The sequence below is a fragment of the Taurulus bubalis genome (genome assembly GCF_910589615.1).
Source record: "Taurulus bubalis genome assembly, chromosome: 19".
Lineage (NCBI taxonomy): Eukaryota > Metazoa > Chordata > Actinopteri > Perciformes > Cottidae > Taurulus > Taurulus bubalis.
In genome coordinates, this window is record NC_136607.1 from 15,977,564 (window position 1) to 16,001,796 (window position 24,233).

Consider the following 24,233-nt stretch of genomic DNA (forward strand, 5'->3'; position numbering starts at 1 on the left):
TTTTTTATTCACCTCAAGCATAGACGGTCCAAAATAATCAGCGCTCAATTTCAAGTGGCCAAACATGGGTTCCTAGACTGGATTAATAGCTATACTCCAGCACATTTGTTTAAGAGCCTGTGGGAAATGGTAGCAGCCAGCAGGAGCCAATGCAAAGAGATTCTCCAGGTCACTCCTTCTCGACATGGGGCCGTCTGAGGAAGGTTTTAAAAGAAGGTTCTGGCCCTGAAGCTCCTCCCTTCGTAAGACTCCTTCGATCTTCACATTCACAGACCAATTCAGACTCCACACACAAAAACAGTCAGCAGCTTCTTCCATCAGGCTCACCATGACAGTCTTGTCTCACTTCTGATTCAAAAAAGGAGGCAAGGACTCAAACGCACCACTCACAGCAGGCGCAGACATACGGGAATCAGCTTGTCACTTATTAGTAAGTCACTACAGAGAAAGTGCTGATCTGGGACCAGCTGGAAGGACACAATGGGTGTGTGGACAGCCCTGATTCTGGCCTCGCAGCTGCTATTAAAACTGAGCTTACACGTGGAAGCCCAGGCTTTAGGTGAGTGTTGTTTGAAGTTTTATAATTTCCTTTTCATATTTGTTATTTAAACGGCATTACGATTTTAACCAAATCTGTCACTGATTGGCAATAACCCATTGCAACAGCTATAGCTGCTGGGGATGAAAGTAATTCAAGAAATAAAATAATCATTGCAGATTCTCTGTTTGAATTTGAACTCACACACAAAGAAAGATGTCTTTGATTCTATTTGAATGCCATATTTTTCTGACTTCCTGGATGTGATGTAATCCTCCATTTTCATTATCTGTCAAAAAAGATTTAATGGCTCCGACACTGGGTATTTTAACACACTATGTATGAGTTCAATGCATAATGGATAAAGCAGACACTGTGAAAGAGAAAATCATATGCATAAATAACACAAAGGATTAGACATGGTGTATGATACTCACTGAGGTATGAATAAAATGTTAAATATCCCGTCAGTTCAAGAAGAGAGGAGGCAGCCGAATGCATTTTTGTGTTTGTGAGAGGAAGAAGGCAAAGATAAAGAATAAAAGTGGACATCTTTCTGCTAAAGTAAAGTCATCCTGCTTTTCATATCCATCCAGCCCAGATCTGCTTGATTACTTCAGCTTCAGGAGGTTCAGCTTTTTGGCTCATATTAATTCAAACAAAGTCCCAGCTCGGTCACACACATGGGAACAATCAGAGTTGATCTGGGAGCAATATTGAACTTCAAGTCACACATACGCACAAACTCCCCTCTCCCTCCCTCCCTCTCTCTCTCTCTCACACACACAGTCACACTAAGATGTGTTCAAGGTCACACACAAACCGCGCTGCAGACGACATGTGGAAAGATTGGTGTTGATAGTTTATCAGCTTCTTACAAATCACTCCAGTGATAGATGGCATACCTTTCATGCACCCATTAATCCCGACAACGTTTGGGCAATAGCTGCCTGATGTTATGTATAAAACAAGTCCAGTTTAATAGAGTTTATCATCTATCAGTTTCCTTTTACAAATGAGTCATTGCCTGCATGACTGGAATGTTTCAAAAGGAGAGTGTTTAAAGATGCGGTAAGTAGGATTTTAGTAACACAAAGCAGCCATTATATCTCTGTAAAGGGTTATTGATCAATACGAGTGTCCTGAAGGATGACTTCAGCGGGAGCCGAGATAAACAGAATTCGAAACTCACTTTCTACGCGGGGCACAAAGACTCCTTGCCCAGGGACAAAACACATATTTGTAGCAGCTATAATCAATACTTCTATAATAACAACATATTAAATGACAATGAGAAAGGAGGTACGTGGGGATGAACCGACAAAGAGTTATCCGCCCGAGCTGCAGTTCCCCTTGGCTTTAAAGAGCTTTATGAGTTCAGCTCGTTGTTAAGCTGTCCAGCAGCAACTTTACTGTTTTGGTTCACTCTCGGTGCATCGTCTTTGACTGCTGCAGGCAGCTGTTTTCAGTGAAGGAGCTCTAAAAACCTCACAATACTAAACCTGCTCAGCAGCAAACAGACACTGTTAGCAACTAGCTGGTGAACATTGTGGAGCATTTTAGCAGCTAAGGAGACATTTTGGTGGGGACCAAATACAGAAGTAAAAGAGTGAAGATTGGATTTACATTCATCAGGAGATCAAAACATTGACTCCAAATGAATGAATTATCTTTATTTAAAAGGGACATGTACAGTTCAAACATAAACGCCACCATTTGATGCACTGTACCAGATTATAGCTTCAGCTGTATAGTCCCTAGACATGTCATAACAACAAACATAACACAATAGCAAACAGTACAGGATGAAAGACACAATACAACATTATATGTGATGAGAAGAACACACAAGACGCACAATACAAAGCTACAGCAGCACATGATGAATGATACAGTTTATCCGTAGTCACTGAATGTATAAATAACTTTAATTATACATTCTAACAAGTTTGCCAATATATGCTGTAACCACAACTTGTTTCCACTGCTTTCAAGTGTCCAAAACAAATTGGAGGTTTACATGTTTTTGTCTCAAGTGTGACCTCACTGTTTATTTAAATTACATGCCAATGTCATTTTTTTCATCATTATTAATGGTTGACTATGCACCTATGAAACTAAAGTAAATCACAGCTTTCAACATGTGAGCTCTCAAAGCAGGAAGATGAAGAATGCTTCCCATTTGTACATTGAATAGTACTTTGTAGCCGTGATAGATTTGATACGCTGGTGTTAAGGAGAGGACAAGACACTGGATTATTTTATGGCTTTCAGCTGAACTAGTTTTATGAAGCTTGAAATCGGAGGTTAATCAGGGTGGGAAATGAGGCACTTTCTCCGGATGGCGTAAGACGACCCTGACCCCCATAAAGCTCTGTGTCCAGAAGATTTATGAACAGCAGGACTGTCTGCTTTATGCATGTGTCTGTGTGTGCCTGTGTAGTGTTACAGTAACTCCAAAAACATGCATTGAGGTTCATTGTGTTCCCTTGTTGTTTTTAAAATGTTTGGGACTTTGTCAATTTGATGCACCAATGAAAGTCAAAAAGAGATGTGTAAACCTCAACAGGTTATCCTGGCAAAAACAAATACAAGAGACTCATCTTTGTGGTGGTTGTTGACAACATGATGTAGTTTGGCTGAATTACCTCATGTGACGGACGAAACACGAGGAGAGAGTTAAGAAAAGAAGAAGAAAAAAAGGACGTCATCTGCGAATCATGCTTCACAATTTGGCTGTCAGCCAATCTCTGGGAGCATTTGGGAGCAATTTTGCTCCCTCGTGTCTGTGGGCCTTGCAGACTGCTTTTAGGGTGCTTGTGTATTCATGATGCGTGCAGATGGCGGACTAGAGATTCACTGCACATCCTCTCGTGGGCAGACCGGCTCCCAAGTCACTTTATTAAAAAGAGGACTCTAACTATGAGTGCAAGTGTTCGGTGTCCCTCTGGCTTTTCACACCCACTAAGCATCTTCTCCGTAAAGTCTTCCCGTGAGAACAATGAATAGAACTGTGGTGGAAAAAGAGAGAGATCACATATATTTTACTGGCCAAGCAGCTTCAGTGGTGGATCTGACAAAAGGATGACAATAACACCATACACCTAGCCGTCACAGGACATTGCTTTGATTTACTTCATCCTAAACCCTTCTGATTTCTCTGAGTCAACTCGGCTTGCCAAGTCGGTGCTGACTGATCGACACAGTGTCTCGCAAGAGCGACAAACACTAGGTCAACATCATCATCTTCACTTCGTCGACTTCAGGATGTGTTTACTCAGGGATCGGAGCGGCTGCTGGTTGTAAATATTCATATCTCATCATCCATTACTCATGTGCATTACCGCTTCTCTCTTTTCCCGTCCCTGTCAACAGTCTATGATCTGCTCACCTCGCCTGATTGCCTGCCAGACCTGCTGCAGGGGGGTCTGGCCGAGCAAGGGGTGCACGAGGCTTTCATCCTCACCTCCTTCAAGTTGCAGCCCAAGACCGGAACCAGTGTGTTTACCCTGTTCAACCCCCGGGACAACAGCAAGTACTTTGAGTTCACTGTGATGGGGAAGCTCAACAGAGGTAGGAGACCAAGAAAGAGGCTGTGGCTCCGTCTCAAGCTGCACCGATCAACTTTTTTGTATTAATGTGTTAAAAGTAAAAGTAGACACTTATACTAATGAACCCAAGGAGAAACATTTCTGGAGTTCCTCTCACTTCTGTGGAGCACGTTCTCATATTTCAGCTCAATGTTTGGGGTTTGCAGGTACTAATTATCAAATGTTTGCATGCTAACCAAAGACGGTGAACATGGTAAACATTATACTGCTTAAAATCAGCATGTTGGCATTGTCCTTGTTTGCATGCTGGTGTTACCATTTTGTTCAAAGCACAGCTGTGCATAAGTACAGCCTTACAGAGGCGCTACACGTCATGGCTGTAGACTTAGTGTTGTTGTAATTTGGATGAATCATCCCTTTACAGTAAATGCTCCTTGTAAATCCTCCTCCATTTCTCCCCATTATCTCCTCCTTCCTACCATCGCTTCCTCTCCTGGCTCTGTCCTCTAAAAGCTGTGTTGCGCTACCAGCGGAGTGACAGGAGGATGAGCTCGGTAACCTTCAACAACCTGGTCCTGGCAGACGGCCAACAGCACCGACTGTTGTTCCACCTGAAGGGGATGCAGCCACCGGGGCCGGGCGGGGTGGAGCTGCATCTGGACTGCAGGCTGGTGGAGACGATCAGGGATCTCCCTGCTGCCTTCCAAGGTTTGCCAGCAGGCTACGGTTTGGTGGAGCTGAAGACCATGCAAGCCAGGGATCAGGTGACCCCTCACTTACAGTATTTACATACAATAATGACTATGTTTCTGGCCCAATAATGGATCCGGAGATTTCCAAATGTCTGAGATGTCCACTTTGACCCGTTTTATTCTAACAGGAGAGTTTAGACGTGCTCAAGCTGGTGGTCGGGGACACATTTGAGAATGTTGCGGCGCTACAAGACTGCCACTTCCAACAAAAGGACTCTGTCCAAACTCTGGGTAAGATTCTTTCTGTGGAAGCAAACGTCTACAGAGACGGCCAAATGTTTCTCATAAAAACAATCCCAGCCTTTGGAAAAAACAACAGTCAGCGTTTGTCGGAGTGACTTGAGAGCAGGCTCCGAGAATCCCCCACCTCTTCTTCAGTTTAACACAATAACAGTCCCTTTCTCTTAGGGGTCAACACAAAACAGCTGTCCAATCAAATGCTGGACTTAACCAAGGTGATAAATGAGCTGAAAGACGTCCTCATTCAGCAGGTGACTACCACTAACGGCTCCTCTGAGGCCACTGCTTCCCCATCCCTGACCTCCCCGACAGCGCGCCTGACTGCATATAAATTTGTTTATGTTTGACCTTTTCCAGGTCAAAGAGACCTCATTCCTCAGAAACACCATTTCAGAGTGTCAGGCTTGTGGTAAGATGTCCTATAACAGTCATGCCATTCACCTTTAAATACCATGTGCAATGAATACTGTTTGGATTGTTGGACAAACAAAATAAATTAGCAGATGATGAAATGAAATGTTTTTTTTCTCCTTTGTTGTTTAAAAGGTCTGGGTGGTACTGAGGTGGTGAAACCAAGGTGCACCCAAGGTGTCTGTTTCCGTGACGGTATGTGTATAGAGACAGCAGATGGTGTCGAGTGTGGACCGTGTCCTGATGGCTACACTGGGGACGGTTTCAACTGTGATGATGTGGACGAGGTAAGGCTTGTGCGTTTGTATTTTAGGGTGATTATTGGTCTCTATGGTAAATATTGTAGTTATGGTTAAATCTCTTGAACCCCAGCGCCCCCAGCAATGGGGGTAAACACCAGATGGACATGTTAAACATATATTCTCCCTGCATACCCACATAACAGGAAGAAACTCAGCTAAAAGCTCATGGTAACCAGTTTTACCTTCACAAAACACCATTCCAATACCAAGCAAACTAATGAGCAGACAGCAAAAACACATTAATGCCGCCAGCATTTTTCTCCCCGCACAAACAATATGTCATTATGAAAGCTGAGACAGATTCCGACGGTATAAAAGTCTCGTTACTCACTGCACTAGCAGCTGAGGAAAAGAAAAAAAATCACTTCATCTAGCCAAAACAAAACATTGTGTTACCTTTGCTGTTTTGTTATAAAAAAGTTGTGTCCGAAGGCATATGCACCCTGCTAATGGCTAACGTTACTCCGATGTCTTTTAGTTTATTCCAGCTGTCTGTATTCATTTGCATGGCACGTAGCATTTCCACTGCCTTCTAGCGGCATTGAACAGCCTAGCTCAGCCTTCCATGTGAAGCAGCATAGAGATGACAGATAATTAGATGAGACATAACATGAAACTCCACAGAAGCTAATGTGGTATAATGGGATTTAGGAAGGAAAGCCACAGGTAAATGTTTGGGAATTCAGTTCAAGTTCAGGCATGACTTTAAATGTGGTCCTCATGAGGATAGAAGTACACAGATGTGTCTGTGTATGTGTGTGTGTGTGTGTGTGTGTGTGTGTGTGTGTGTGTGTGTGTGTATGTGTGTGTGTGTGTGTGTGTGTGTGTGTGTGTGTTTGCCTGTCTGTCTTCTCGTGTTTGCACTGACCTCTTTTTATAAGGACTGGCCCCTTCAGCATTCTCTTTTTTGCATGAGCAAAAGTGTCATCAAAACTAAAAGCTTTTGGGGAGAAGCCCAGTGAGAACCATGTACATGTTTCAGCTTCAGCAGAGCTGAAACATCTTGCCTTCCTTCCTTCCTGCAGTGCCAGTTTAACCCCTGCTTCCCTGGAGTGAAGTGTGTGAACACTGCCCCGGGCTTCCGCTGTGACGCCTGTCCGCTGGGCTACAGCGGCCTGGCCGTGGAGGGTGTGGGCATTTTGTATGCCCAGACCAACAAACAGGTAAAAGAGAGAATAACATATGGAAGACGCAAATACAAAATGAGACTAGAATTTTCTTTTAAAAGGATGCATGCAAATTACACCATCAATCAAAGAAATAAAACTGTATAAAAGAAGTTCCCATGTTGTGCTACAAGAGAACACCACGCTTTAGCCGTAAGATTATGGTGTAAATAATCAGTGCATATGGGATATCAAAAATACTCGTGACCTATATGAGGACAATACTGTGTATATATATATATATATATATATATATATATATATATATATATATATATATATATATGCGTAGCTTGTGTGTAAAGTTATAATAAAATACTCAGGCCAGGTATTTGTAGTTTTGAAATCCAATGTTGGATCTATCTGATGTTCAAAACTGATATAGAAGAAGAACGTAGATAATAAACAATTACCCTCTGGAATGAAGTTGAGCAGTATATAAGTAAAGTAAAAATACCTCAAAATTGTACGAAAGAACAGTGCCTGAGTAAATGTACCTACCTTCTACAGCTGTTTATTCAGTATTTTATGCAGTAATTATTGGAACCTAGAAATCAGAAAAAAAAAGGCAAATAACCTAAATTGTCATGAAAACAAAGCTTTGGATAAATTCACATCTTACATTCATCATTTCAGGTCTGTGACGACGTTGACGAATGCAAAGAGCCCAGCAACGACTGCACTGCAAACTCCATCTGTTCCAACTCAGTGGTAAGACCACCGTAGAATATTATCCCAACACTACACACATGGCTCACGTAGGGCAATTATTGAATTTAAGTGGCTGTCCAAAAGAAACTAGATGTCCTCCTTCCTGCACAGGGCTCTTACCACTGCGGCAGCTGTAAAACAGGTTTCACAGGAGATCAAGTGAAGGGCTGTAAGCCAGAGATCAGCTGCGGCAACAGCCTGACAAACCCGTGCGACGCCAACGCCCAGTGTATTGCAGAGAGAGACGGGTCAGTTCATTGTCAGGTAGGATTTCACCCTTTCCTCCCACACGTACTACCTGCACACACATACTGCACATAAGCATAACTCCATATGCACGCTGTCTGCGGTTCCTCTTGTCTCGACAGTGTGGAATTGGCTGGGCCGGTAACGGATTCCTGTGTGGGAAGGATACCGACATTGACGGCTACCCAGATGAAAAACTCAAGTGCAAAGATGCGAGCTGTAAAAAGGTAACCAAGGTGCAAATTGTCAGCAAATGCAACTTTGCTGTGATTGTCGGGCCTTATTTAACTTTACTGTAACACGTCTTCACAGGATAACTGCATCTTCGTTCCTAACTCCGGTCAAGAGGATGCAGACAGGGATAGTCATGGAGACGCCTGTGACGACGATGCCGATGGTGACGGTATACCAAACGAGCAGGTTGGTGGACATGCTTTAAGTAAGAAATGCATGCAAGCACGCAAGGCTGCAACTGAGGAGTATTTTCCTTATTGATTAATCTCTTATTAATCAATTAATTTAATCTAAATTACGCCACAAATGTACATTCACATCAGAGTTTCCTTAAGCACTTAAAAGTGTTTCAATCATGTAAAAAAAAAAGGTAAAACACATTACAATTAAGAAGCTAGAACCTGGGAGTGATAGCTTAGCTTAGCATAACAACCTAGCTCTGTTATTCTTAACCAATACCACATATGTAGTTTCATTAATTCGAAACAAAAACATTCATGCACACACAAGCTTGTCCACTGGAAACCAGTATGTGTTGTGAATGGGGCCTTTGTTCTCCGTCTGTCCCAGGACAACTGCTGGTTGAAGGCCAACGTGGACCAGAAGAACAGCGATAAGGACAGCCATGGCGACGCCTGTGATAACTGCCGCATGGTGGAGAACCCTGACCAGAGGGACACCGACAGCGACGGCAAAGGGGACGCCTGCGATGACGACATGGATGGAGACGGTACGGAGTTAAATAACATCCCTAACACTGACGCTTGTGCTTATATAACCAGTTTTAATTTATTATTCTGTTCCCTCCTTCACATTTCGACCCTGCTCTTACATTAAATTACAGACTAATTGTACACTACACATCTCTCTTAATCATGTTAGGAAAAAATATAGTCGTATGGATGTTTTTATGAGCCAGCTGAGGCATAACAAACAGCACTGGGAAAAAAATAAAAAAGTGAAGGCCAAAAGCAGTCTGACCCCTGAGCGAACACGAGCTTTGATCATTCACCAGCATGATTACACCTCAGAAAAGCCCACAGGAGAGAAGATAGTTTTTCCTCTATCGCTGCTGCTTGACCTTTCTGCATTTGTGTTGCTGCTGCTGCCTCCCTGCGATGAATGAGAAACAGCATCTGAACACAAACTGGCGTTTGCCTTCATAGCAAATACAACAGTGCAACCTAGTGGTGGAATTACAAGTGACATGCCATGTCATTATTCAGTCGATCAAACAGTCGTATGGATTTCTATATGCATTCATTCATCAAATCTAAATACACTGGTTGACTTCACTAAGTGTGAGAGAGTTTGTCAAGACAATGACAGACTTGGTTATTTTACTGCATCACTTTGATTTTAGACTTAGATTGAATTGATTAAGTTAATATCCCATTATGTTAATAGGGTCATTGTTCCATAATGGCAACATCCATATTTGTTAATAATTTCACTGGGCAGTAACTTTGTTTCTTTTGTGACAGAACGATTCTCATTTGGCGATTATTCTCTCTATGAAACGAGGGGTTTGAAAAAAATTCCAAAAATAATGGAAATGTTCTAAAGCCCAAGTTGAAACCTTCAAATAGATTGTTTTGTCTGATCAATGGTCCAAAAGCCAATTTACTAACGCAAAAGATAAAGAAATTCAGGACATTTCTACAATTAAGAAGCTGTAACTAAATATTTTGGGGCACAAAATAACTGATTTATTATCAGAATTGTTGCAGGTCAATATTCTGTCAATCGACTTATTGTCGCAGAATCATTCAAATTCACTGAGAATTCAGAAAAAGTGATAATATCTGTTCTTGCCACTTATGAATATATCATCCATGACGATATTTCACTGCTGAGAAGGAGTCAGACGGACTGCTAAATAACACAAACCATCTCCTCTTGTTGACTGCCGTGCATAGGCCTGAAGAACTTTCTGGACAATTGCCCGTATGTCCAGAACCGAGACCAGCTGGACCGGGACGGAGACGGAGTGGGAGACGCCTGTGACAGCTGCCCCGACATCCCCAACCCAAATCAGGTCAGTCAGAGCCAGATAGAGGGATGGAGGGATGAAGGGATGGATAGCTGTAGTGGAAAGTCTACAACTTGTATTTTACTTGAGTATTTCCATTTTAACTTATACTTCCATGTTAGAGGAAAATATTGTATTTTTTGCTCCAATACATTTATCTTGCAGTTTAAACTACTAGTTGCTTTTGAGATTAAGATTTAACAAAATATATAATACATTTATGAAAACAGCACATTGTTAAAGATTGAAACAGTGGCTCAAACCACAAATTGTGTCCGTTTCTGATCCTGGTCATGTTGCAGATGTATAGGAGTTGTTAAAATTCCCCTTTAAACTTCTCAGCTGGTTTCCTTTAAATAATCTGTACATACCCAAAAGGGGTAAAAGTATAAAAAGAGAGTTTTTCTTCTTCTTTCTGTTCCTATTAATCATCTGCTGCCCCTCAGATTTACTGATGTAAGATTTTAAAATGCAGGACCTTTGTTACTTTTACTAATGTAAAGGATCCGAGTACCTGCAATGTAAATGAAATGTAATGTAATGTACCTCGTGTGTAAAAAAAAGGGCAGCTTTTAGTGAACTCTCTGCTCTTGTTTCAGTCTGACGTTGACAACGACCTGGTTGGAGACTCCTGTGACACAAACCAAGACAGGTAATAACATTGTCACAGCCTCCATGTTGTGTTCTTGCAGATATCTGAACTGCTGTCTCTACTCCTGCAACAAGCACCACAGACGTTTCTCTCACGCTCATGTGATCGTGTCACTTCCCCTCTAGCGATGGAGACGGTCACCAGGACACCAAGGATAATTGCCCATTCGTGATAAATAGCTCCCAGCTGGACAGCGACAAAGACGGCATGGGAGACGAGTGTGACGATGACGACGACAACGATGGCATCCCTGACTCTCTGCCGCCGGGACCAGACAACTGCCGGCTGGTACCGAATCCTGACCAGATTGACGACAACAGTGAGTGCTGGTCTGAAATACACAACCCACCTCCTCGTACGCCACACAGTCAAATCAGTTTACAGTAATAATCAGATGTGATTGTTGATATATTTGGCTGAAAACCACCATGGTGATCGGATAAATGTTCATAACTTCATGTCCACATTCCCCCTGAACTGTTCCTGACTTTCCTTCACAAGCAATTGTGTGCCCCAGTTTCACACCAACACAAAAGCAACCCTTGGGTGGCAGTTTTTTTGGGTTAAAGCCGGTTTTGTTGGTAAAAAGCATGTTTCGTTGGTTAAAGCCTGTTTTGTCGGGTAAAAGTCTGCACACATTTGTGACTCATTCAAAAATGCCCTCTGGAGTCAATGGGAGTGTCAATTCAAATCAAGTCGAGTCAGCTTTTGTTGGGAGTTAAGTGATGTAAATTGAAGCCAACCGTTTGGAATATATCAAAACCCAAAGTGTTTTACACGAGTGTTCTGGTTCAAAATGATTTCAACATGCCTACAAGACATTCACGCATTTGCCCGATTGAGCGTCAATTCAATCAATGACACGGAATGAATCTTGATTGCCAATAACCACCTTTTTGACGTCGTAGCAGCTGTTGCACATTCACAGTGATAAAAGTGTATCAACATATTTCCTTCCATTTAAAAATCCATATCAGAACTGCACATGCCACTACAATGAACAAACAGCCCTCTAATGCTGAACCCACACAGCAGGGTGCAGACTAGGGAGACCTATATTAAAACAAATGCAACATACAGCCTTGTTCTTTTGCTTGAAATGTGAATATACCCTTTAATATTCAGCTCTGTCGGCCTTTTTGACATTTTCGCTTAAGTCAGTCTAAAATCTCCTCATTGTGACAAGGCAGGAAGCACACTGGTTTAAAAAGGATTGATAGCGCATAACTTTGCATACATTACGCAACACAATCGTTGCTAGTGTGTGTAATCAAAGTGTCTGCACCTCTGAATTCATGAAACAATAACTGACAGTCTTTCTTACTTTCACTGAAGACAACTTTAATTTAAGTCCAAATCTTCTCCGCTGTCCCTCAGATGATGGAGTTGGAGACATTTGTGAGTCTGACTTCGACCAGGACAAAATTATTGACAGGATTGACAACTGTCCTGAGAATGCTGAGGTCACCTTGACCGACTTCAGGGCCTATCAGACGGTGGTGCTGGATCCAGAGGGCGACGCCCAGATTGACCCCAACTGGGTGGTTTTGAACCAGGTGAGATGAAAAAAAAAGAAAATTCCCTCTTCCTGTACAGTGGGTACAAGCTAAAGCAGCTATGATCAATATTTATTATCCAATAATAATACAAAATGTGAATAGTGACGTATACACAGCTGCAATCATCTTAAACCGATACATAGCCAACAATAAAGTAATTGGGTATTCCAAAACTAATTAATGCACGTACCCTAATAAATATAAAAATATAAAGCAATTATAAAACAGGAGACACTCGTAAATCGGACCGTAAAGACATAATACACAAGACAACATACAACAGTGCCTAAAGTGCCAACCGCGTTGATGATTCTTGATTTTTAACTGTGAGGTGCAATATCATATGATGCTCTCCAGCACAGTGTTGAAATGATCTCAGTACAGTCTGAGTCTGCAGAGAAAGCCTCTGAGCACACAGATAATCAACGCGGACGCTCTAATTTAATTAATCGTCCATTTGTATTCCCAAGTACTTAAAGGAGCACACCTGCTCAATTGCACTGTCACCAATGATTACAGGGCCAGGGGCTCTCACATCTCTCAAATATAATTCCCTCTGTCTTTAGTTATTAACAGACATAATATAGTTGTATCATCTGAAACATTGATGTAATTATTTGTCTGTCTGCTTCTGCATTCAAAAACAGAATTGTCCCACAAATCATTGTTAGCAGGTTTACTCCATTGCCAAAAACTAAATGTACAGTGCATGCAACACAAATTGTAATATACCTCAAATTCAAGCTGCAGTTAATGAGCTTAGTGATACTTAAGCAAAGGAAGGCATCAGGGTGCAAAATGCCTCATTAACAACTCTTTCTCACACAGGGAATGGAAATTGTGCAGACCATGAATAGTGACCCAGGACTTGCTGTTGGTAAGAAGTATTTCCTGTGTTGTATATATATATATATATATATATATATATATATATATATATATATATATATATATACATACACATATATATATATATATATATATACATACACATATATATATATATATATATATATATATATATATATATATATATATATATACATATACATATATATATATATATATATACATATACATATATATATATATATATATATACATATACATATATATATATATACATATGCATATATATATATACATATATATATATATTTATCAGTCAATAAAATGCACAATGTTTACGTGAAAAAAGTCTGAACATAAGTTATATACTGTTTTCCCTTTCTGTGGTCAGGCTACACTGCTTTCAGTGGAGTGGACTTTGAAGGAACATTTCACGTAAATACAGTGACTGACGACGACTACGCCGGCTTCATCTTCGGCTACCAGGACTCGTCCTCCTTCTACGTGGTGATGTGGAAGCAGACCGAACAGACCTACTGGCAGGCAACTCCCTTCAGAGCTGTGGCTGAGCCCGGCATCCAACTTAAGGTGAAAGCACTTGTCACAAATCCCCAGGCGGCAAATTCATGCTCATCCTATTTTTAATCCCTGGACATATTCTCCACATGTTTTGCCTCTCTCTTGTCTTACTTCTCTCTCTGTTATCTGTCGCTGTTCGTCAGGCAGTGAAGTCTAGAACGGGCCCCGGGGAGCACTTGAGGAACTCGCTGTGGCATACGGGAGACACCAACGACCAGGTGCGCCTGCTGTGGAAGGACCCCAGGAATGTGGGCTGGAAGGACAAGGTGTCCTACCGCTGGTACCTGCAGCACCGCCCACAGGTCGGATACATCAGGTAAGACCAAACGCGATCGAGGCCATCTTCATATTGATTCCACGAAAGCACCTTGAAACTACTTAATTGTTGCTCCATTGTGTAACGGCATGGTTTAACATTTTTGGAAACGCACTTATTCGTCTTGTGGCTGATAGTAAGCTCCCCATAAAGGCTGGAAGCAGCGGCAAACGGCGAGCCTGACTTTGGCTGAAGGTCACAAAATCCACCTGCCAACTGGCCAATAATGAACATATGTCTTGTTTATTTAAAAATAGAAATACTTCCAGGAGGTTATGTGCAGGATTTAATTATACCATAACTTCCTGGAAAGCTCATCGGTGACAAGACAACTCCACGAAGGTCATTTTTACTCTTCAGTGTTTAGAATTGAAATTAAAAATGAAATATAACAGAGATTTATCGGCTCAATTTTTGTACTCAGCCAGACTCACTGTTACCCCCCGTTTCCACTCATTATGCTAAGCTAAGCTAACTGGCTGCTGGCACCAGCTACATATTTACAGTACAGGAGAGTGGTATCAATCTTGTCATCTAACTCTCAGCAAGAAAGGGAATAAGCGTATTTTCCAAAGTGTTGAGAATGGAACATAGATTAGTTTTTTATGCTAATTGTGTGTTTTGTTTAGGGCGCGGTTTTATGAAGGAACTGAGCTGGTGGCAGACTCTGGCGTGACAATTGACACGACCATGAGAGGAGGACGACTCGGCGTGTTCTGTTTCTCTCAGGAAAACATCATCTGGTCCAATTTGAAATACCGCTGCAATGGTGAGGAAGGAACACTGAATCACGACTCCACATATTCTATCATTTTTATATGTTTTGAATTACTGCGACTGAGCCATTGTCTGGCGGTTTGTTTCTAATACACATGGTCTTAAAGTCTTTCACAGCTTGTGTATGAAAAGGGATTTTAGATTTAGATGTGATGTTGTGGTTGCAGACTACAGCTGTGCATAGAATTGGTTTGGGCTGGCTTGGCTTTAGATTCTGAGCTGGTCTCATGATACCCGACGTCTCTCTTCCACAGACACCATCCCAGAGGATTTCCAGGAGTTCAGCACTCAGCACGGGTCTGACGCGCTCTAAAGTCAAGACAAAAACACGACATCAGATCTCTAAAGACTGCTTCTGTGTGCGAATATGTGAATGTGTGTGTGTGTGTGTGTGTGTGTGTGTGAATGTGTGTGTCTGTCTGTGTATTGGTGTGTACAGTTTCAGTGCTTAAATGACCACAATCTCCGTACTGTATGTGCATATTATCATGTCTCTTTCCGTTACCCAATTGTATTTTTACTGTTTGATTATCTCCTAAAGAATCCAGTTGAGCTCATTATCTGAAGGTTATAAGTTATTATGTTCTGTGATATGACCTAAAAACATGGAACATCAAATTACAAAATACAAAAAAACATATGGTCAAAAATGGACAGTTGCCATGTATTTTCAAAATAAAAGGGAACATTACTATAGAAAACTGTATTTTGCTTCCACACAGGAGAGTTTGTGTAGCGTGATAAACACCTCTTACTGACGGTACATTGTATTCATAAACTGGTTTTATGTGTTTATCAGAGTGGCATTTCTACTACGTTCGTGAAGAGGAAACCAAGTATTGTAGACTCAAATGACCGACTGTGCCTTGCCTCACTCACTGTGGAAGATTAACTTAAAGCTCAGTTTCACCATGTTTTCTCTTCCAAACATTTAGTCCTTGACATCTTGATCATTTCATATCTATGTAGTCACAACCCTGGTCAAAATAAAGGGCTTTTAAGTACATTGATGTTGGTTTTAAATGTGATATGAGGATCATTCTTATGTTGCTGATTATGTGTTATAAGACATCATATAGCCACACATACTGTGCATGCATACCACTAAATAAACTACTTGAATGCATGCCAATAACCTCTACTTCCCCAGGAGATTGGCACGTTCTCTTTTTGCTCAGAGGTTGAAACTCTAGAAACAAAGGCCACTGTTTGGCTTGAGCGGAAACACTTTCCTAATAAGAACATTCTTATCCCTGATTAGCTGCGTGACGAAGAGAGACTTTGTTCTCTGCTCCTGGCAGGGGGTCCTCCGGAAAAGAGACAAGGAAGAAGTTGTTGTTTTTTTTATAAAGAGGCAACGTAACATGATGCAGATTCCTTTATATCTGGCTTTTTTTTATGCCTGCCTTCATGAACTCAGCTAGTAGATAACAGAGCTGTGACTTATCTTCAACTTAGAGAGGTAAGATTATTTAAAATATTGACTATACAAGAAGTTAAATGATCCATCTTGTATTCCGTGTGGCTTCATTTTGCTAAAAGTGCTATTGTATTAATCAGAAATAATAATACAAAAAAGTATAGTTAAATTTAAAAGCAGCACAGTAATTGTTCACTGTATTACTTAACTATTATGTGGCGTAACGGACCACTGCCGATCCGTATGGATCTCTGCGCTCTGTTCGATGTTATATTATAACGTTATCATGATATGTTCACATTTAATCTCGTAAAATGTTGTTTTAGTGAGAAACTTCACACTGTTGTTTAAAAGAGATGTTTTCACAACAACATAAATAGATGTTAGAGAGGGAATTATGACCCGTTTACACTAAGCTCCAAGCAGCTTATAACACATTTAAACTACTAATGACAAGATTAGTTTTAATCCATAAAAATGCTATTTTATATTTCCTTATCCTTTGAATTGTGTGTTGATGATACAATAGATGACTTGAACAAATGAAATGGATAACATTTAGAATGTACACTGACTTCAGATCAGTTGTCTGCAGCCTTGTAGATCAGCTGCAATAATCAAACAACAAAAAAGGGGATCTGCATCTGCCAATATGGATAATCAATGACCAGTTATTAGTATTGGCACCACAAAAAAATGTGATGAGTGATTTTTAGAAGTCATATTTGCTCCTTTTTTTCCTTCTTTTGTGCTGATCCGAACTGTGATCCGAACTCTACGTTTTATTTTCTCTTGCCGCTACATCAAATCAAACCGTCTTGTCAGGGAGATATTTTTCAAGGACGATAAGACCTAAAACAGATTTTAAACTTCTTTGCATGCTTAAATTCCTTCAGATATTTATTTCTGCTTTGCTTTCAGTCTGGAGGAAGAACCCCTTTAAGATTTGTATTAATTTACTGATTCATTGGTTGCATTACTGGATATGAAGATTGCCCGTTGTTTGATCTTTTATTTGATAATCAGTGCTGTACGAAGAGTTTTGCTGGACTTTGTAAAACAAGATGCTGCCATCACTCCCCGAGCTACATATCCCAATGAATAAGCACCGAGCCTGCACCCAAGACTGTGTAAGCCACAGCAGCAATCTGCAGTACAAAGAGGGAAAAATAAACTCCCAAGGGCCTCATCGAAATGCTCAAACAAAGGAAACAACACAATAGACAAAGATAAAACAATAATCAAGAACTCCAGATAAGCAAAGCCATGTATGATGTTTGGAAGATAAAAGCATGTTGGTCTGAACTATACCTCTGGACACATACATGGTTAGATAACAGGTGATATATATAGAGGTTTAAATTTAATCACAACAGTTCTGGCAGACTTGAGTTCCGTAGCTTCCATATTTGTTGATTCTTAAGAAGTATTGTGGCACAGAAGGAAAGCGGCTGCAGACCGAGCTGAGAGATCAAGAGGTTCCCCGCTCACTCGACAACAGAAACACACCCGGCTTTCATGCAGAGAACTGGGACTGGGGAGATTGGCGCTAACAGTGGGAACCTCTTCTGGAAAGCTGCTTTGATCACTCCTTCAAAAACATGTTGTTATTATTATTAAAAGAATAGGAAACGCTGTGACAAACTGACAGTGAAGTTTAGAGTTTATCTCACATTTCTGGGTTGGAGTTGTTCCCACCTGAGGGCAGAAGGGAATTATGTTCACTCGTGGTTTGTGTGCAAGGAGGCGACGCTTTCGCTGTTGGTAGAAAATAGGGCGGATAACAATACCTGATATTATCAAGTCGAAATTTGAGTTTACTTAAAACTTGTTTTGCATAATTTGCCATGTCATGAACTGTATATGCAGAGGTGGAACTAGTAGCTGACTAGAATATTGTACATAGTACATTTGACTACATTTTTTTTTTTTTTTACTATTTGTAACATTTGGTGCCAGTCTAAAGAGAGTAAAATCTACTCTTGCCTCAGAGGTAATAATTCAGAGTATGTTTTACTCTATTTAGTGTTCATATCTATCTCTACATAATTATATATTTACTAGAATCGGATTCAACTCTAGAATTCTATATAGAATTGGATTAAATTCTAGAATTAGATCTAAATAGAATTGCATTCAATTCTAGTTGTGGGCGTGGTCACACTGTTTTACTCCAATAGATTTTATTCTGAATATTTTCTCCTACTCTACTGGATATAGCTAGTAATTATGCTCCAAAATGATGAAATAGTTCTCCTTTAGAGGAAAAAAATAGTAACTCCAGAAAAATTAGTCCCCTGTTTTTCATGTGTTACAACAAATTAAGCTATTGCCAACTAAAAATGTACTGAGATAAAAGTAAAAGTTAGGTGAGTTACTCTGACTAAACGTTAAGTTACATTTCTATAAATGACGACAATGTTACATGATAGACCTATTAAAAGTAATAACACATGTGGGCTACAAAAGATAATGCATTAGCACCACAGAGCCAACGAAGAATAGATTATGTTTCTATAGATACATTTTGCATCGTGTGCACACAACTGATTATCAGCCATAAATAAACAACCGCCTTCCTCAGTATAGTCTTACATCTCGTTACATGGTAGTGTGGGCAGATTTAAAAAGGTCTGAACCCAGGGAAAGAATTAAGAATAAAAGAGAACAAACAATTAAATGAAAATAACCACAGTGGACACCACAGCGGGTGCAACAAGCATCATTGAGCTGCATAAAGGAAAACAACCTGACACTTCTCATAGAATTCACAGCAGAATAATGACATCATGATGGGAGACAACAGCTCTCACTCTGCCAAATACATACAGATACATACTCAAAGTATGAGATATGGGCAGGGCCAGGAATGGAACAAGCCTATAGGCATAACTCCCGAAGATTTAGTGAAGGAGCTTCCAACTTTCGACACAAAATACTCTTATTTGTCTCTTACAAATAGCAATGTTTCCCACATGTCCAACTACATCACAGAATGTATGAACTAATTGATGTCAGGTACATGGACTTCCATTCTTACAACCTGACCCACACCAGGGAAATCTGCTTAATTAAAGTAAATGCAACTCTTTTTTTTGTCCTTTTTTTGGTAAAATTACAGATTTTTCTTTTAAACACTGATAAAGTACAAGTACGCGACACAAACAAGGTAATTGTTTTACTTCCACCCCCGCTGAAATGACACTTGGGATGAACTCTGATGACATCAAGTATGGACCACAGCTTCCAGCCTTCACAGGAAGGAGCTCCAACTCGCTCCTTTCTCTTCAGAGCTGTGGGACTTTTCACCGGAGACATGCACCTCTGGGGAGAGTGGGTGAAAAGTAGGTGATGAGCTGTCTAATCTTCAAAGTCACGTGTCGGTTACACTTGAATTAATGCACATTTTCAGATTTGAATATGGTTCAGTTTAAGCCTTTTTGGAGACGATGAAAGAATGATGTAATTTTCCATTAATGACAGGGCAGGCTGTGGTTATCCAAATGCTGGACTGGATTTGCCGAGGGGTGGCCCAGGTCATGTTAGTTAACAACCCTCTCAGTGGGCTCCTCATCACAGCCGGCCTCTTCCTGCAGAATCCTTGGTGGGCTCTGAATGGTCTGCTTGGTACTTTTATCTCCACTGTGTCTGCCCTTTTGCTGGGACAAAACCGGTTAGATTGCATCTCCTTATCCTTATTTGACTTTATCTTTATTTTGCATTTTCCTCCTATTGAGCCATTATCGCTGTCTCTTCCACTTCTATTCCCTGCGGCTACACTTTCTTTTTCACAGCGTGTGTCTCATTTAACTGTGTTTTGCTCATCTGTCACATTCACCGCAGGGAAGCCATATCAGTGGGTTTGTATGGCTACAATGGAACCTTGATCGGCATACTGATGGCGGTTTTCTCTGCCAAAGGAAGCTGGTACTGGTGGCTGTTGCTGCCAAATGTGTTCATGTCCATGTTGTGGTACGTGTCCTCTTGAATGTCCTCTGATTAGTTCGATTGCACACACTCTGCCACTTGAAATTCAGAGCCACTTTTGAAACAATGGGTCCGTGATTTCAGGCAGAGATAAATAAAAGCAGCCTCTCAGCCAGTGATTTCTCCAGGCTTAAATTACATTTGACTCAGTAAGCAAACGCTGGGAAACGCCCTCTCCGGCTGACTCCTTTTAAAACAAGAATCATGAAAATCCAGAAACATTTTGTCAAGTAAAAAGATGATTTTGCCAGATTTTATTGAAATTCTAAAGGTAGATTTAACCAATCTATGGGATCCTGTCAACATGTTATAGTTTGCCTTTCCGCCCGATCACTAATCCATTTCCTGCTTCTGTTCACAGCCCAGTCGTCTCCAGTGCTTTGTCCTCAGTTGCCAGCAAATGGGACCTCCCGATATTCACCCTGCCCTTTAATATTTTGTTGTGTCTGCATGTAGCAGCCACTGGAGCCAATCACCCCTACTTTCCACAGGTACAGTGCTGCCCTGCTATAACAAAGATGCACATACACAGCGCTCGAGTGCAAGGGAGAATGTGACCTACTTTTTCTGCCATTTCAGGTGGATATTCAGCCAAAAGACCATCTGCATCCTCCTAATAACTCCATGGGAAGCCTCAATATCCCTCAAGTATGACAGGAATTGTATTTGTGCAGAAGCTCTTTGAAAATCTCCACACAATCTAAACTCTTACAGTGGCCTTATTGCACATATGTTACGTCTTAAATTAGTTTAATTTGTATGTAATAGAGGCTTCTATTTGCAGCTATTCCTGTCAGTGCCAGTTGGTGTTGGCCAGGTGTACGGCTGTGACAGTCCTTGGACAGGAGGTCTCATCCTCCTGGCCCTGCTGCTCTCCTCACCAACTATCTGTTTTCATGCCATATGGGGCTCTGCTGCTGGCATGTTGTCTGGTAAAAAGATTTCCTCCATTTGCATAGAAATATGCACAATGTGTCTGCTCAGGCTACAGTGGGAGCTTTGGCTCTTCAAAGGGCACCGTGGCATTATGACGAATGAACCCAGACTTTTATCAAATAATGCTGTACAGCCTGTTGTTGACTCACTTTTCACATCTGACATTTGTGCAGTTCTTTGCTGTTTAATATTGAATTTCATAGTCAACATTGAGCGTGTCTCTGTGCGCTGCAGGACTTGCTCTTGCAGCCCCTCACAAGGACATTTACTCTGGGCTGTGGGGATATAACAGCGCTCTGTGCTGCATTGCCATCGGAGGGGTCTTCTATGTCATAACATGGCAAACGCATCTGCTGGCTCTGATATGTGGTAAGATTGATGAAGAGCTTGATTATTATTCTCCGCCACAGGAAACTGGTAGTGTCCTTAACCGACTCATTTAAATGCACACACTTTGTTTCTTGAAATTCTTAGTTATGAGCCTGATTACTCTGAAAGGCTTTTCATTCAAACTGACAAAATATGTTTCTTTCCAGCACTTTTCTGCGCATACATGACTGCAGCCATATCAAAACTGATGTCTGTGGTAAGTCAAACTCCACGAACGTAATCTGAACCCCCATATATCTTTCATATCATGTGTCATGCTCCTTTCTCCTATGACATCCCCTTTCAGCTCGCATTACCAGCCTGTACGTGGCCTTTCTGCCTGTCGACTCTCATCTTCCTCCTCGTTTCCTCTGAGATCCCAGCCATCTGCAGACCACCTCTGTCTCTGGTTACCTACCCCGAGGAAAACCGGCGCTACCAGAGACAATTAAAGGCCTGGGAGAACGCTCAGCTCAGTCTGCAGAGCAGCAGCCAAGAAGAGGCCAAGCTGAAGGACAACAGAGGACCAAATGTCCAGTTATAGTGGACAGCAGCTGCAGTGAATCTCTGTGTCATTAGAGGAGATGCTGAGTGTGAACTTGTGGTAATTATCTGAATGGTGTGGAATATTATTTCCTCAGTTACATAACCACATCTGTTATTAAAATGGCTGGCATTGCAGTGAGAAATATCTTCGAAATGGCAAATATTGTGTCATGCAGTAAAGCTATTTTAACAGCAGGGGGCAGCACTTTGCAAGGAAAGATCCCTGTATTTTATTTTTATAACCCGTTCACAATACCTTTTCTGTTGTGATGCTTTACAAAAAATCTGAGTTACAATGGTTGTGCTGTGCAATATAACTGTGCTATTGTAATTATGGTTTACAGTACTTTACCTGTGTTTTATAGTTTTAAAACTGGCTTAAAGAAATAGCAATACAGACTTTTACAACACACACATGCACCAACATGAGTACATGTGCATCGTTTAGCTCCAGCACTGTAGCTGTAATTGAACCAATGGTTACTGTAGAATCAAAACAATATGAGGTTGATGAAGGTATTTAGTTAATGTTACCAGTTGGTAATTCTTCACATGAACACAAGCAACATGAGCAGTAAACAGTTCAATTACATTGAGTGTCAAACTGCAGACGTATCAGAGGTTAATAGTCAACGTGATAGCTAATGTCGTGATAGCTAATGTCAGTAAAATGATTACTAGTGAAAGCTGCATTAGTGTCAGTAATAGTATTAATTAATGCAGTTGTGGTAATAGAACCAGCTTAGAAGGCTTAGTAGTCACAGGGTGTATTTCGTAAATTATATTAGACTGGAGTGGTACCAGAAGCTGTGTAAAGGTTGGGCCAGGGCTTCATGTCCCACATCTGTTTATAGCAAAAGAGACCGCCACCACCAAATGAATGATGAATCTTAACTTTGGTAATACAATTTAAATAATCGTATTAACTTGAACACATATTCACTACGCATATATGATCAGATACTGAGTTGCCAGTTGCAGGTGCATCCGCTAAATCAAAAAACATTTGGTATTTTAGTCAACCATTGTTGATCATTAATGCAGCTGACAATCAGTAAAGGAACAGAAGGAATGGATGTGCATCATGTGTTGTGGATGTGTGGAATAGATCATATTAAAACCTCTGTTGTTGCACATAAATCTAGTAATACTGAGGAAAACACTGAGCAGATTTGAATGTAGGAATGTGATTATGTGCACCGTCTTTGTCTGAAATAATATAGATTATATTTAATGTATTCTTGAGGTGTTATTCATTCAGAGCCATTACAAAGTAAAGAGTAAACGAGGACACAGCCTCTCTGGTCTCCAAACCACAATTTTCGGTGGTTGCTGTGAGTTGATTTAAAATGCAGCAGAGCATTTCATCAGTGCAGACAGAGGGCTGTAGGGGAGATTTCATAAAGTGCTCCCTTAGCAAAAACACCCTATTCTCTGCCAGCCATAATCCATCACTGCCTTCTGTACTCCAATCTGTCCCATCGTTTTCTCTTATCGTCTCCTCTTTACCTCTCTCTCGGATACTTGCTGTGCTTCTCCCTCGGTTCTACGGGTTTTTGTAAACCCGTTTTGCCTTTTCTCTTCTTCCCCTGTCCTCAAAGGCCCTCTCCTGCCATTATCTGTCTCCCTCTGTCCTCATCCCTCCTTTTGAGCACAACCTCTCCCCTCTTTTCCTCCAGCCAGAAGATTTCAATCTCTGTGAAGAGAAGCCACCAAGATGGCAGCTGATAGAATATGTATTTGGATCTCTGTCTAGACACCGTGTCTGCATTTATGTATACATTTATGAGTAAATCTCTGGGTGTGTTTATTGCCATCTGCCCATGGCACATGGCTCTCGTCTAGCCGGTGCTACACATAGGAGAGACAGTCACACTCCCAGACATGTGTGGGAGCCGCAGTACATCGGGGGAGAAGGTGCGAGACGAGGGACGGGGAAGAATTTGAAAATGAGAACGTCTCATTTTTTTTCTTGGCTGGTGATAAAATATGACTTGTTATGACAGATTTTGTTTTCTTTCTTGAATGTCAAATTTCTCTCTGCCCTGCATTTTAACCCT

General features: G+C 41.0%; 2 protein-coding genes across 2 annotated transcripts; both read left to right on the forward strand.

Moving 5' to 3' along the window:
- Positions 1-422: 422 nt before the first annotated feature.
- thbs4b (thrombospondin 4b) lies at positions 423-15,913 on the forward strand. Its single transcript, XM_079234787.1, has 22 exons — positions 423-559; positions 3,914-4,111; positions 4,603-4,853; positions 4,970-5,072; positions 5,250-5,332; positions 5,439-5,490; positions 5,628-5,779; positions 6,820-6,957; positions 7,597-7,671; positions 7,783-7,935; positions 8,040-8,144; positions 8,230-8,337; positions 8,722-8,881; positions 10,071-10,189; positions 10,783-10,835; positions 10,961-11,154; positions 12,213-12,391; positions 13,223-13,271; positions 13,635-13,831; positions 13,966-14,138; positions 14,768-14,907; positions 15,170-15,913. The coding sequence occupies exons 1-22, from the start codon at positions 481-483 to the stop codon at positions 15,226-15,228; spliced, it is 2,820 nt and encodes a 939-aa protein (XP_079090913.1). The 5' UTR covers positions 423-480; the 3' UTR covers positions 15,229-15,913.
- A 3,654-nt stretch (positions 15,914-19,567) lies between these two features.
- LOC306751430 (urea transporter 2-like) lies at positions 19,568-22,171 on the forward strand (the record flags this gene model as incomplete). Its single annotated transcript, XM_079234996.1, has 9 exons — positions 19,568-19,679; positions 19,819-19,939; positions 20,179-20,307; positions 20,684-20,813; positions 20,902-20,970; positions 21,107-21,254; positions 21,493-21,627; positions 21,795-21,844; positions 21,935-22,171. 9 exons carry the CDS (start codon positions 19,568-19,570, stop codon positions 22,169-22,171), a joined length of 1,131 nt encoding a protein of 376 aa, XP_079091122.1.
- Positions 22,172-24,233: the final 2,062 nt, after the last annotated feature.

What these genes read in the sequence shown, in the direction of transcription:
- thbs4b (XM_079234787.1), top strand. Translation starts at nt 481, where the DNA reads ATGGGTGTGTGGACAGCCCTGATTCTGGCCTCGCAGCTGCTATTAAAA. An exon ending in ACGGTATACCAAACGAGCAG is followed by an intron (nt 8,338 to 8,721) that starts GTTGGTGGACAT and finishes CGTCTGTCCCAG; the next exon opens with GACAACTGCTGGTTGAAGGC. An exon ending in TTTGAAATACCGCTGCAATG is followed by an intron (nt 14,908 to 15,169) that starts GTGAGGAAGGAA and finishes TCTCTTCCACAG; the next exon opens with ACACCATCCCAGAGGATTTC.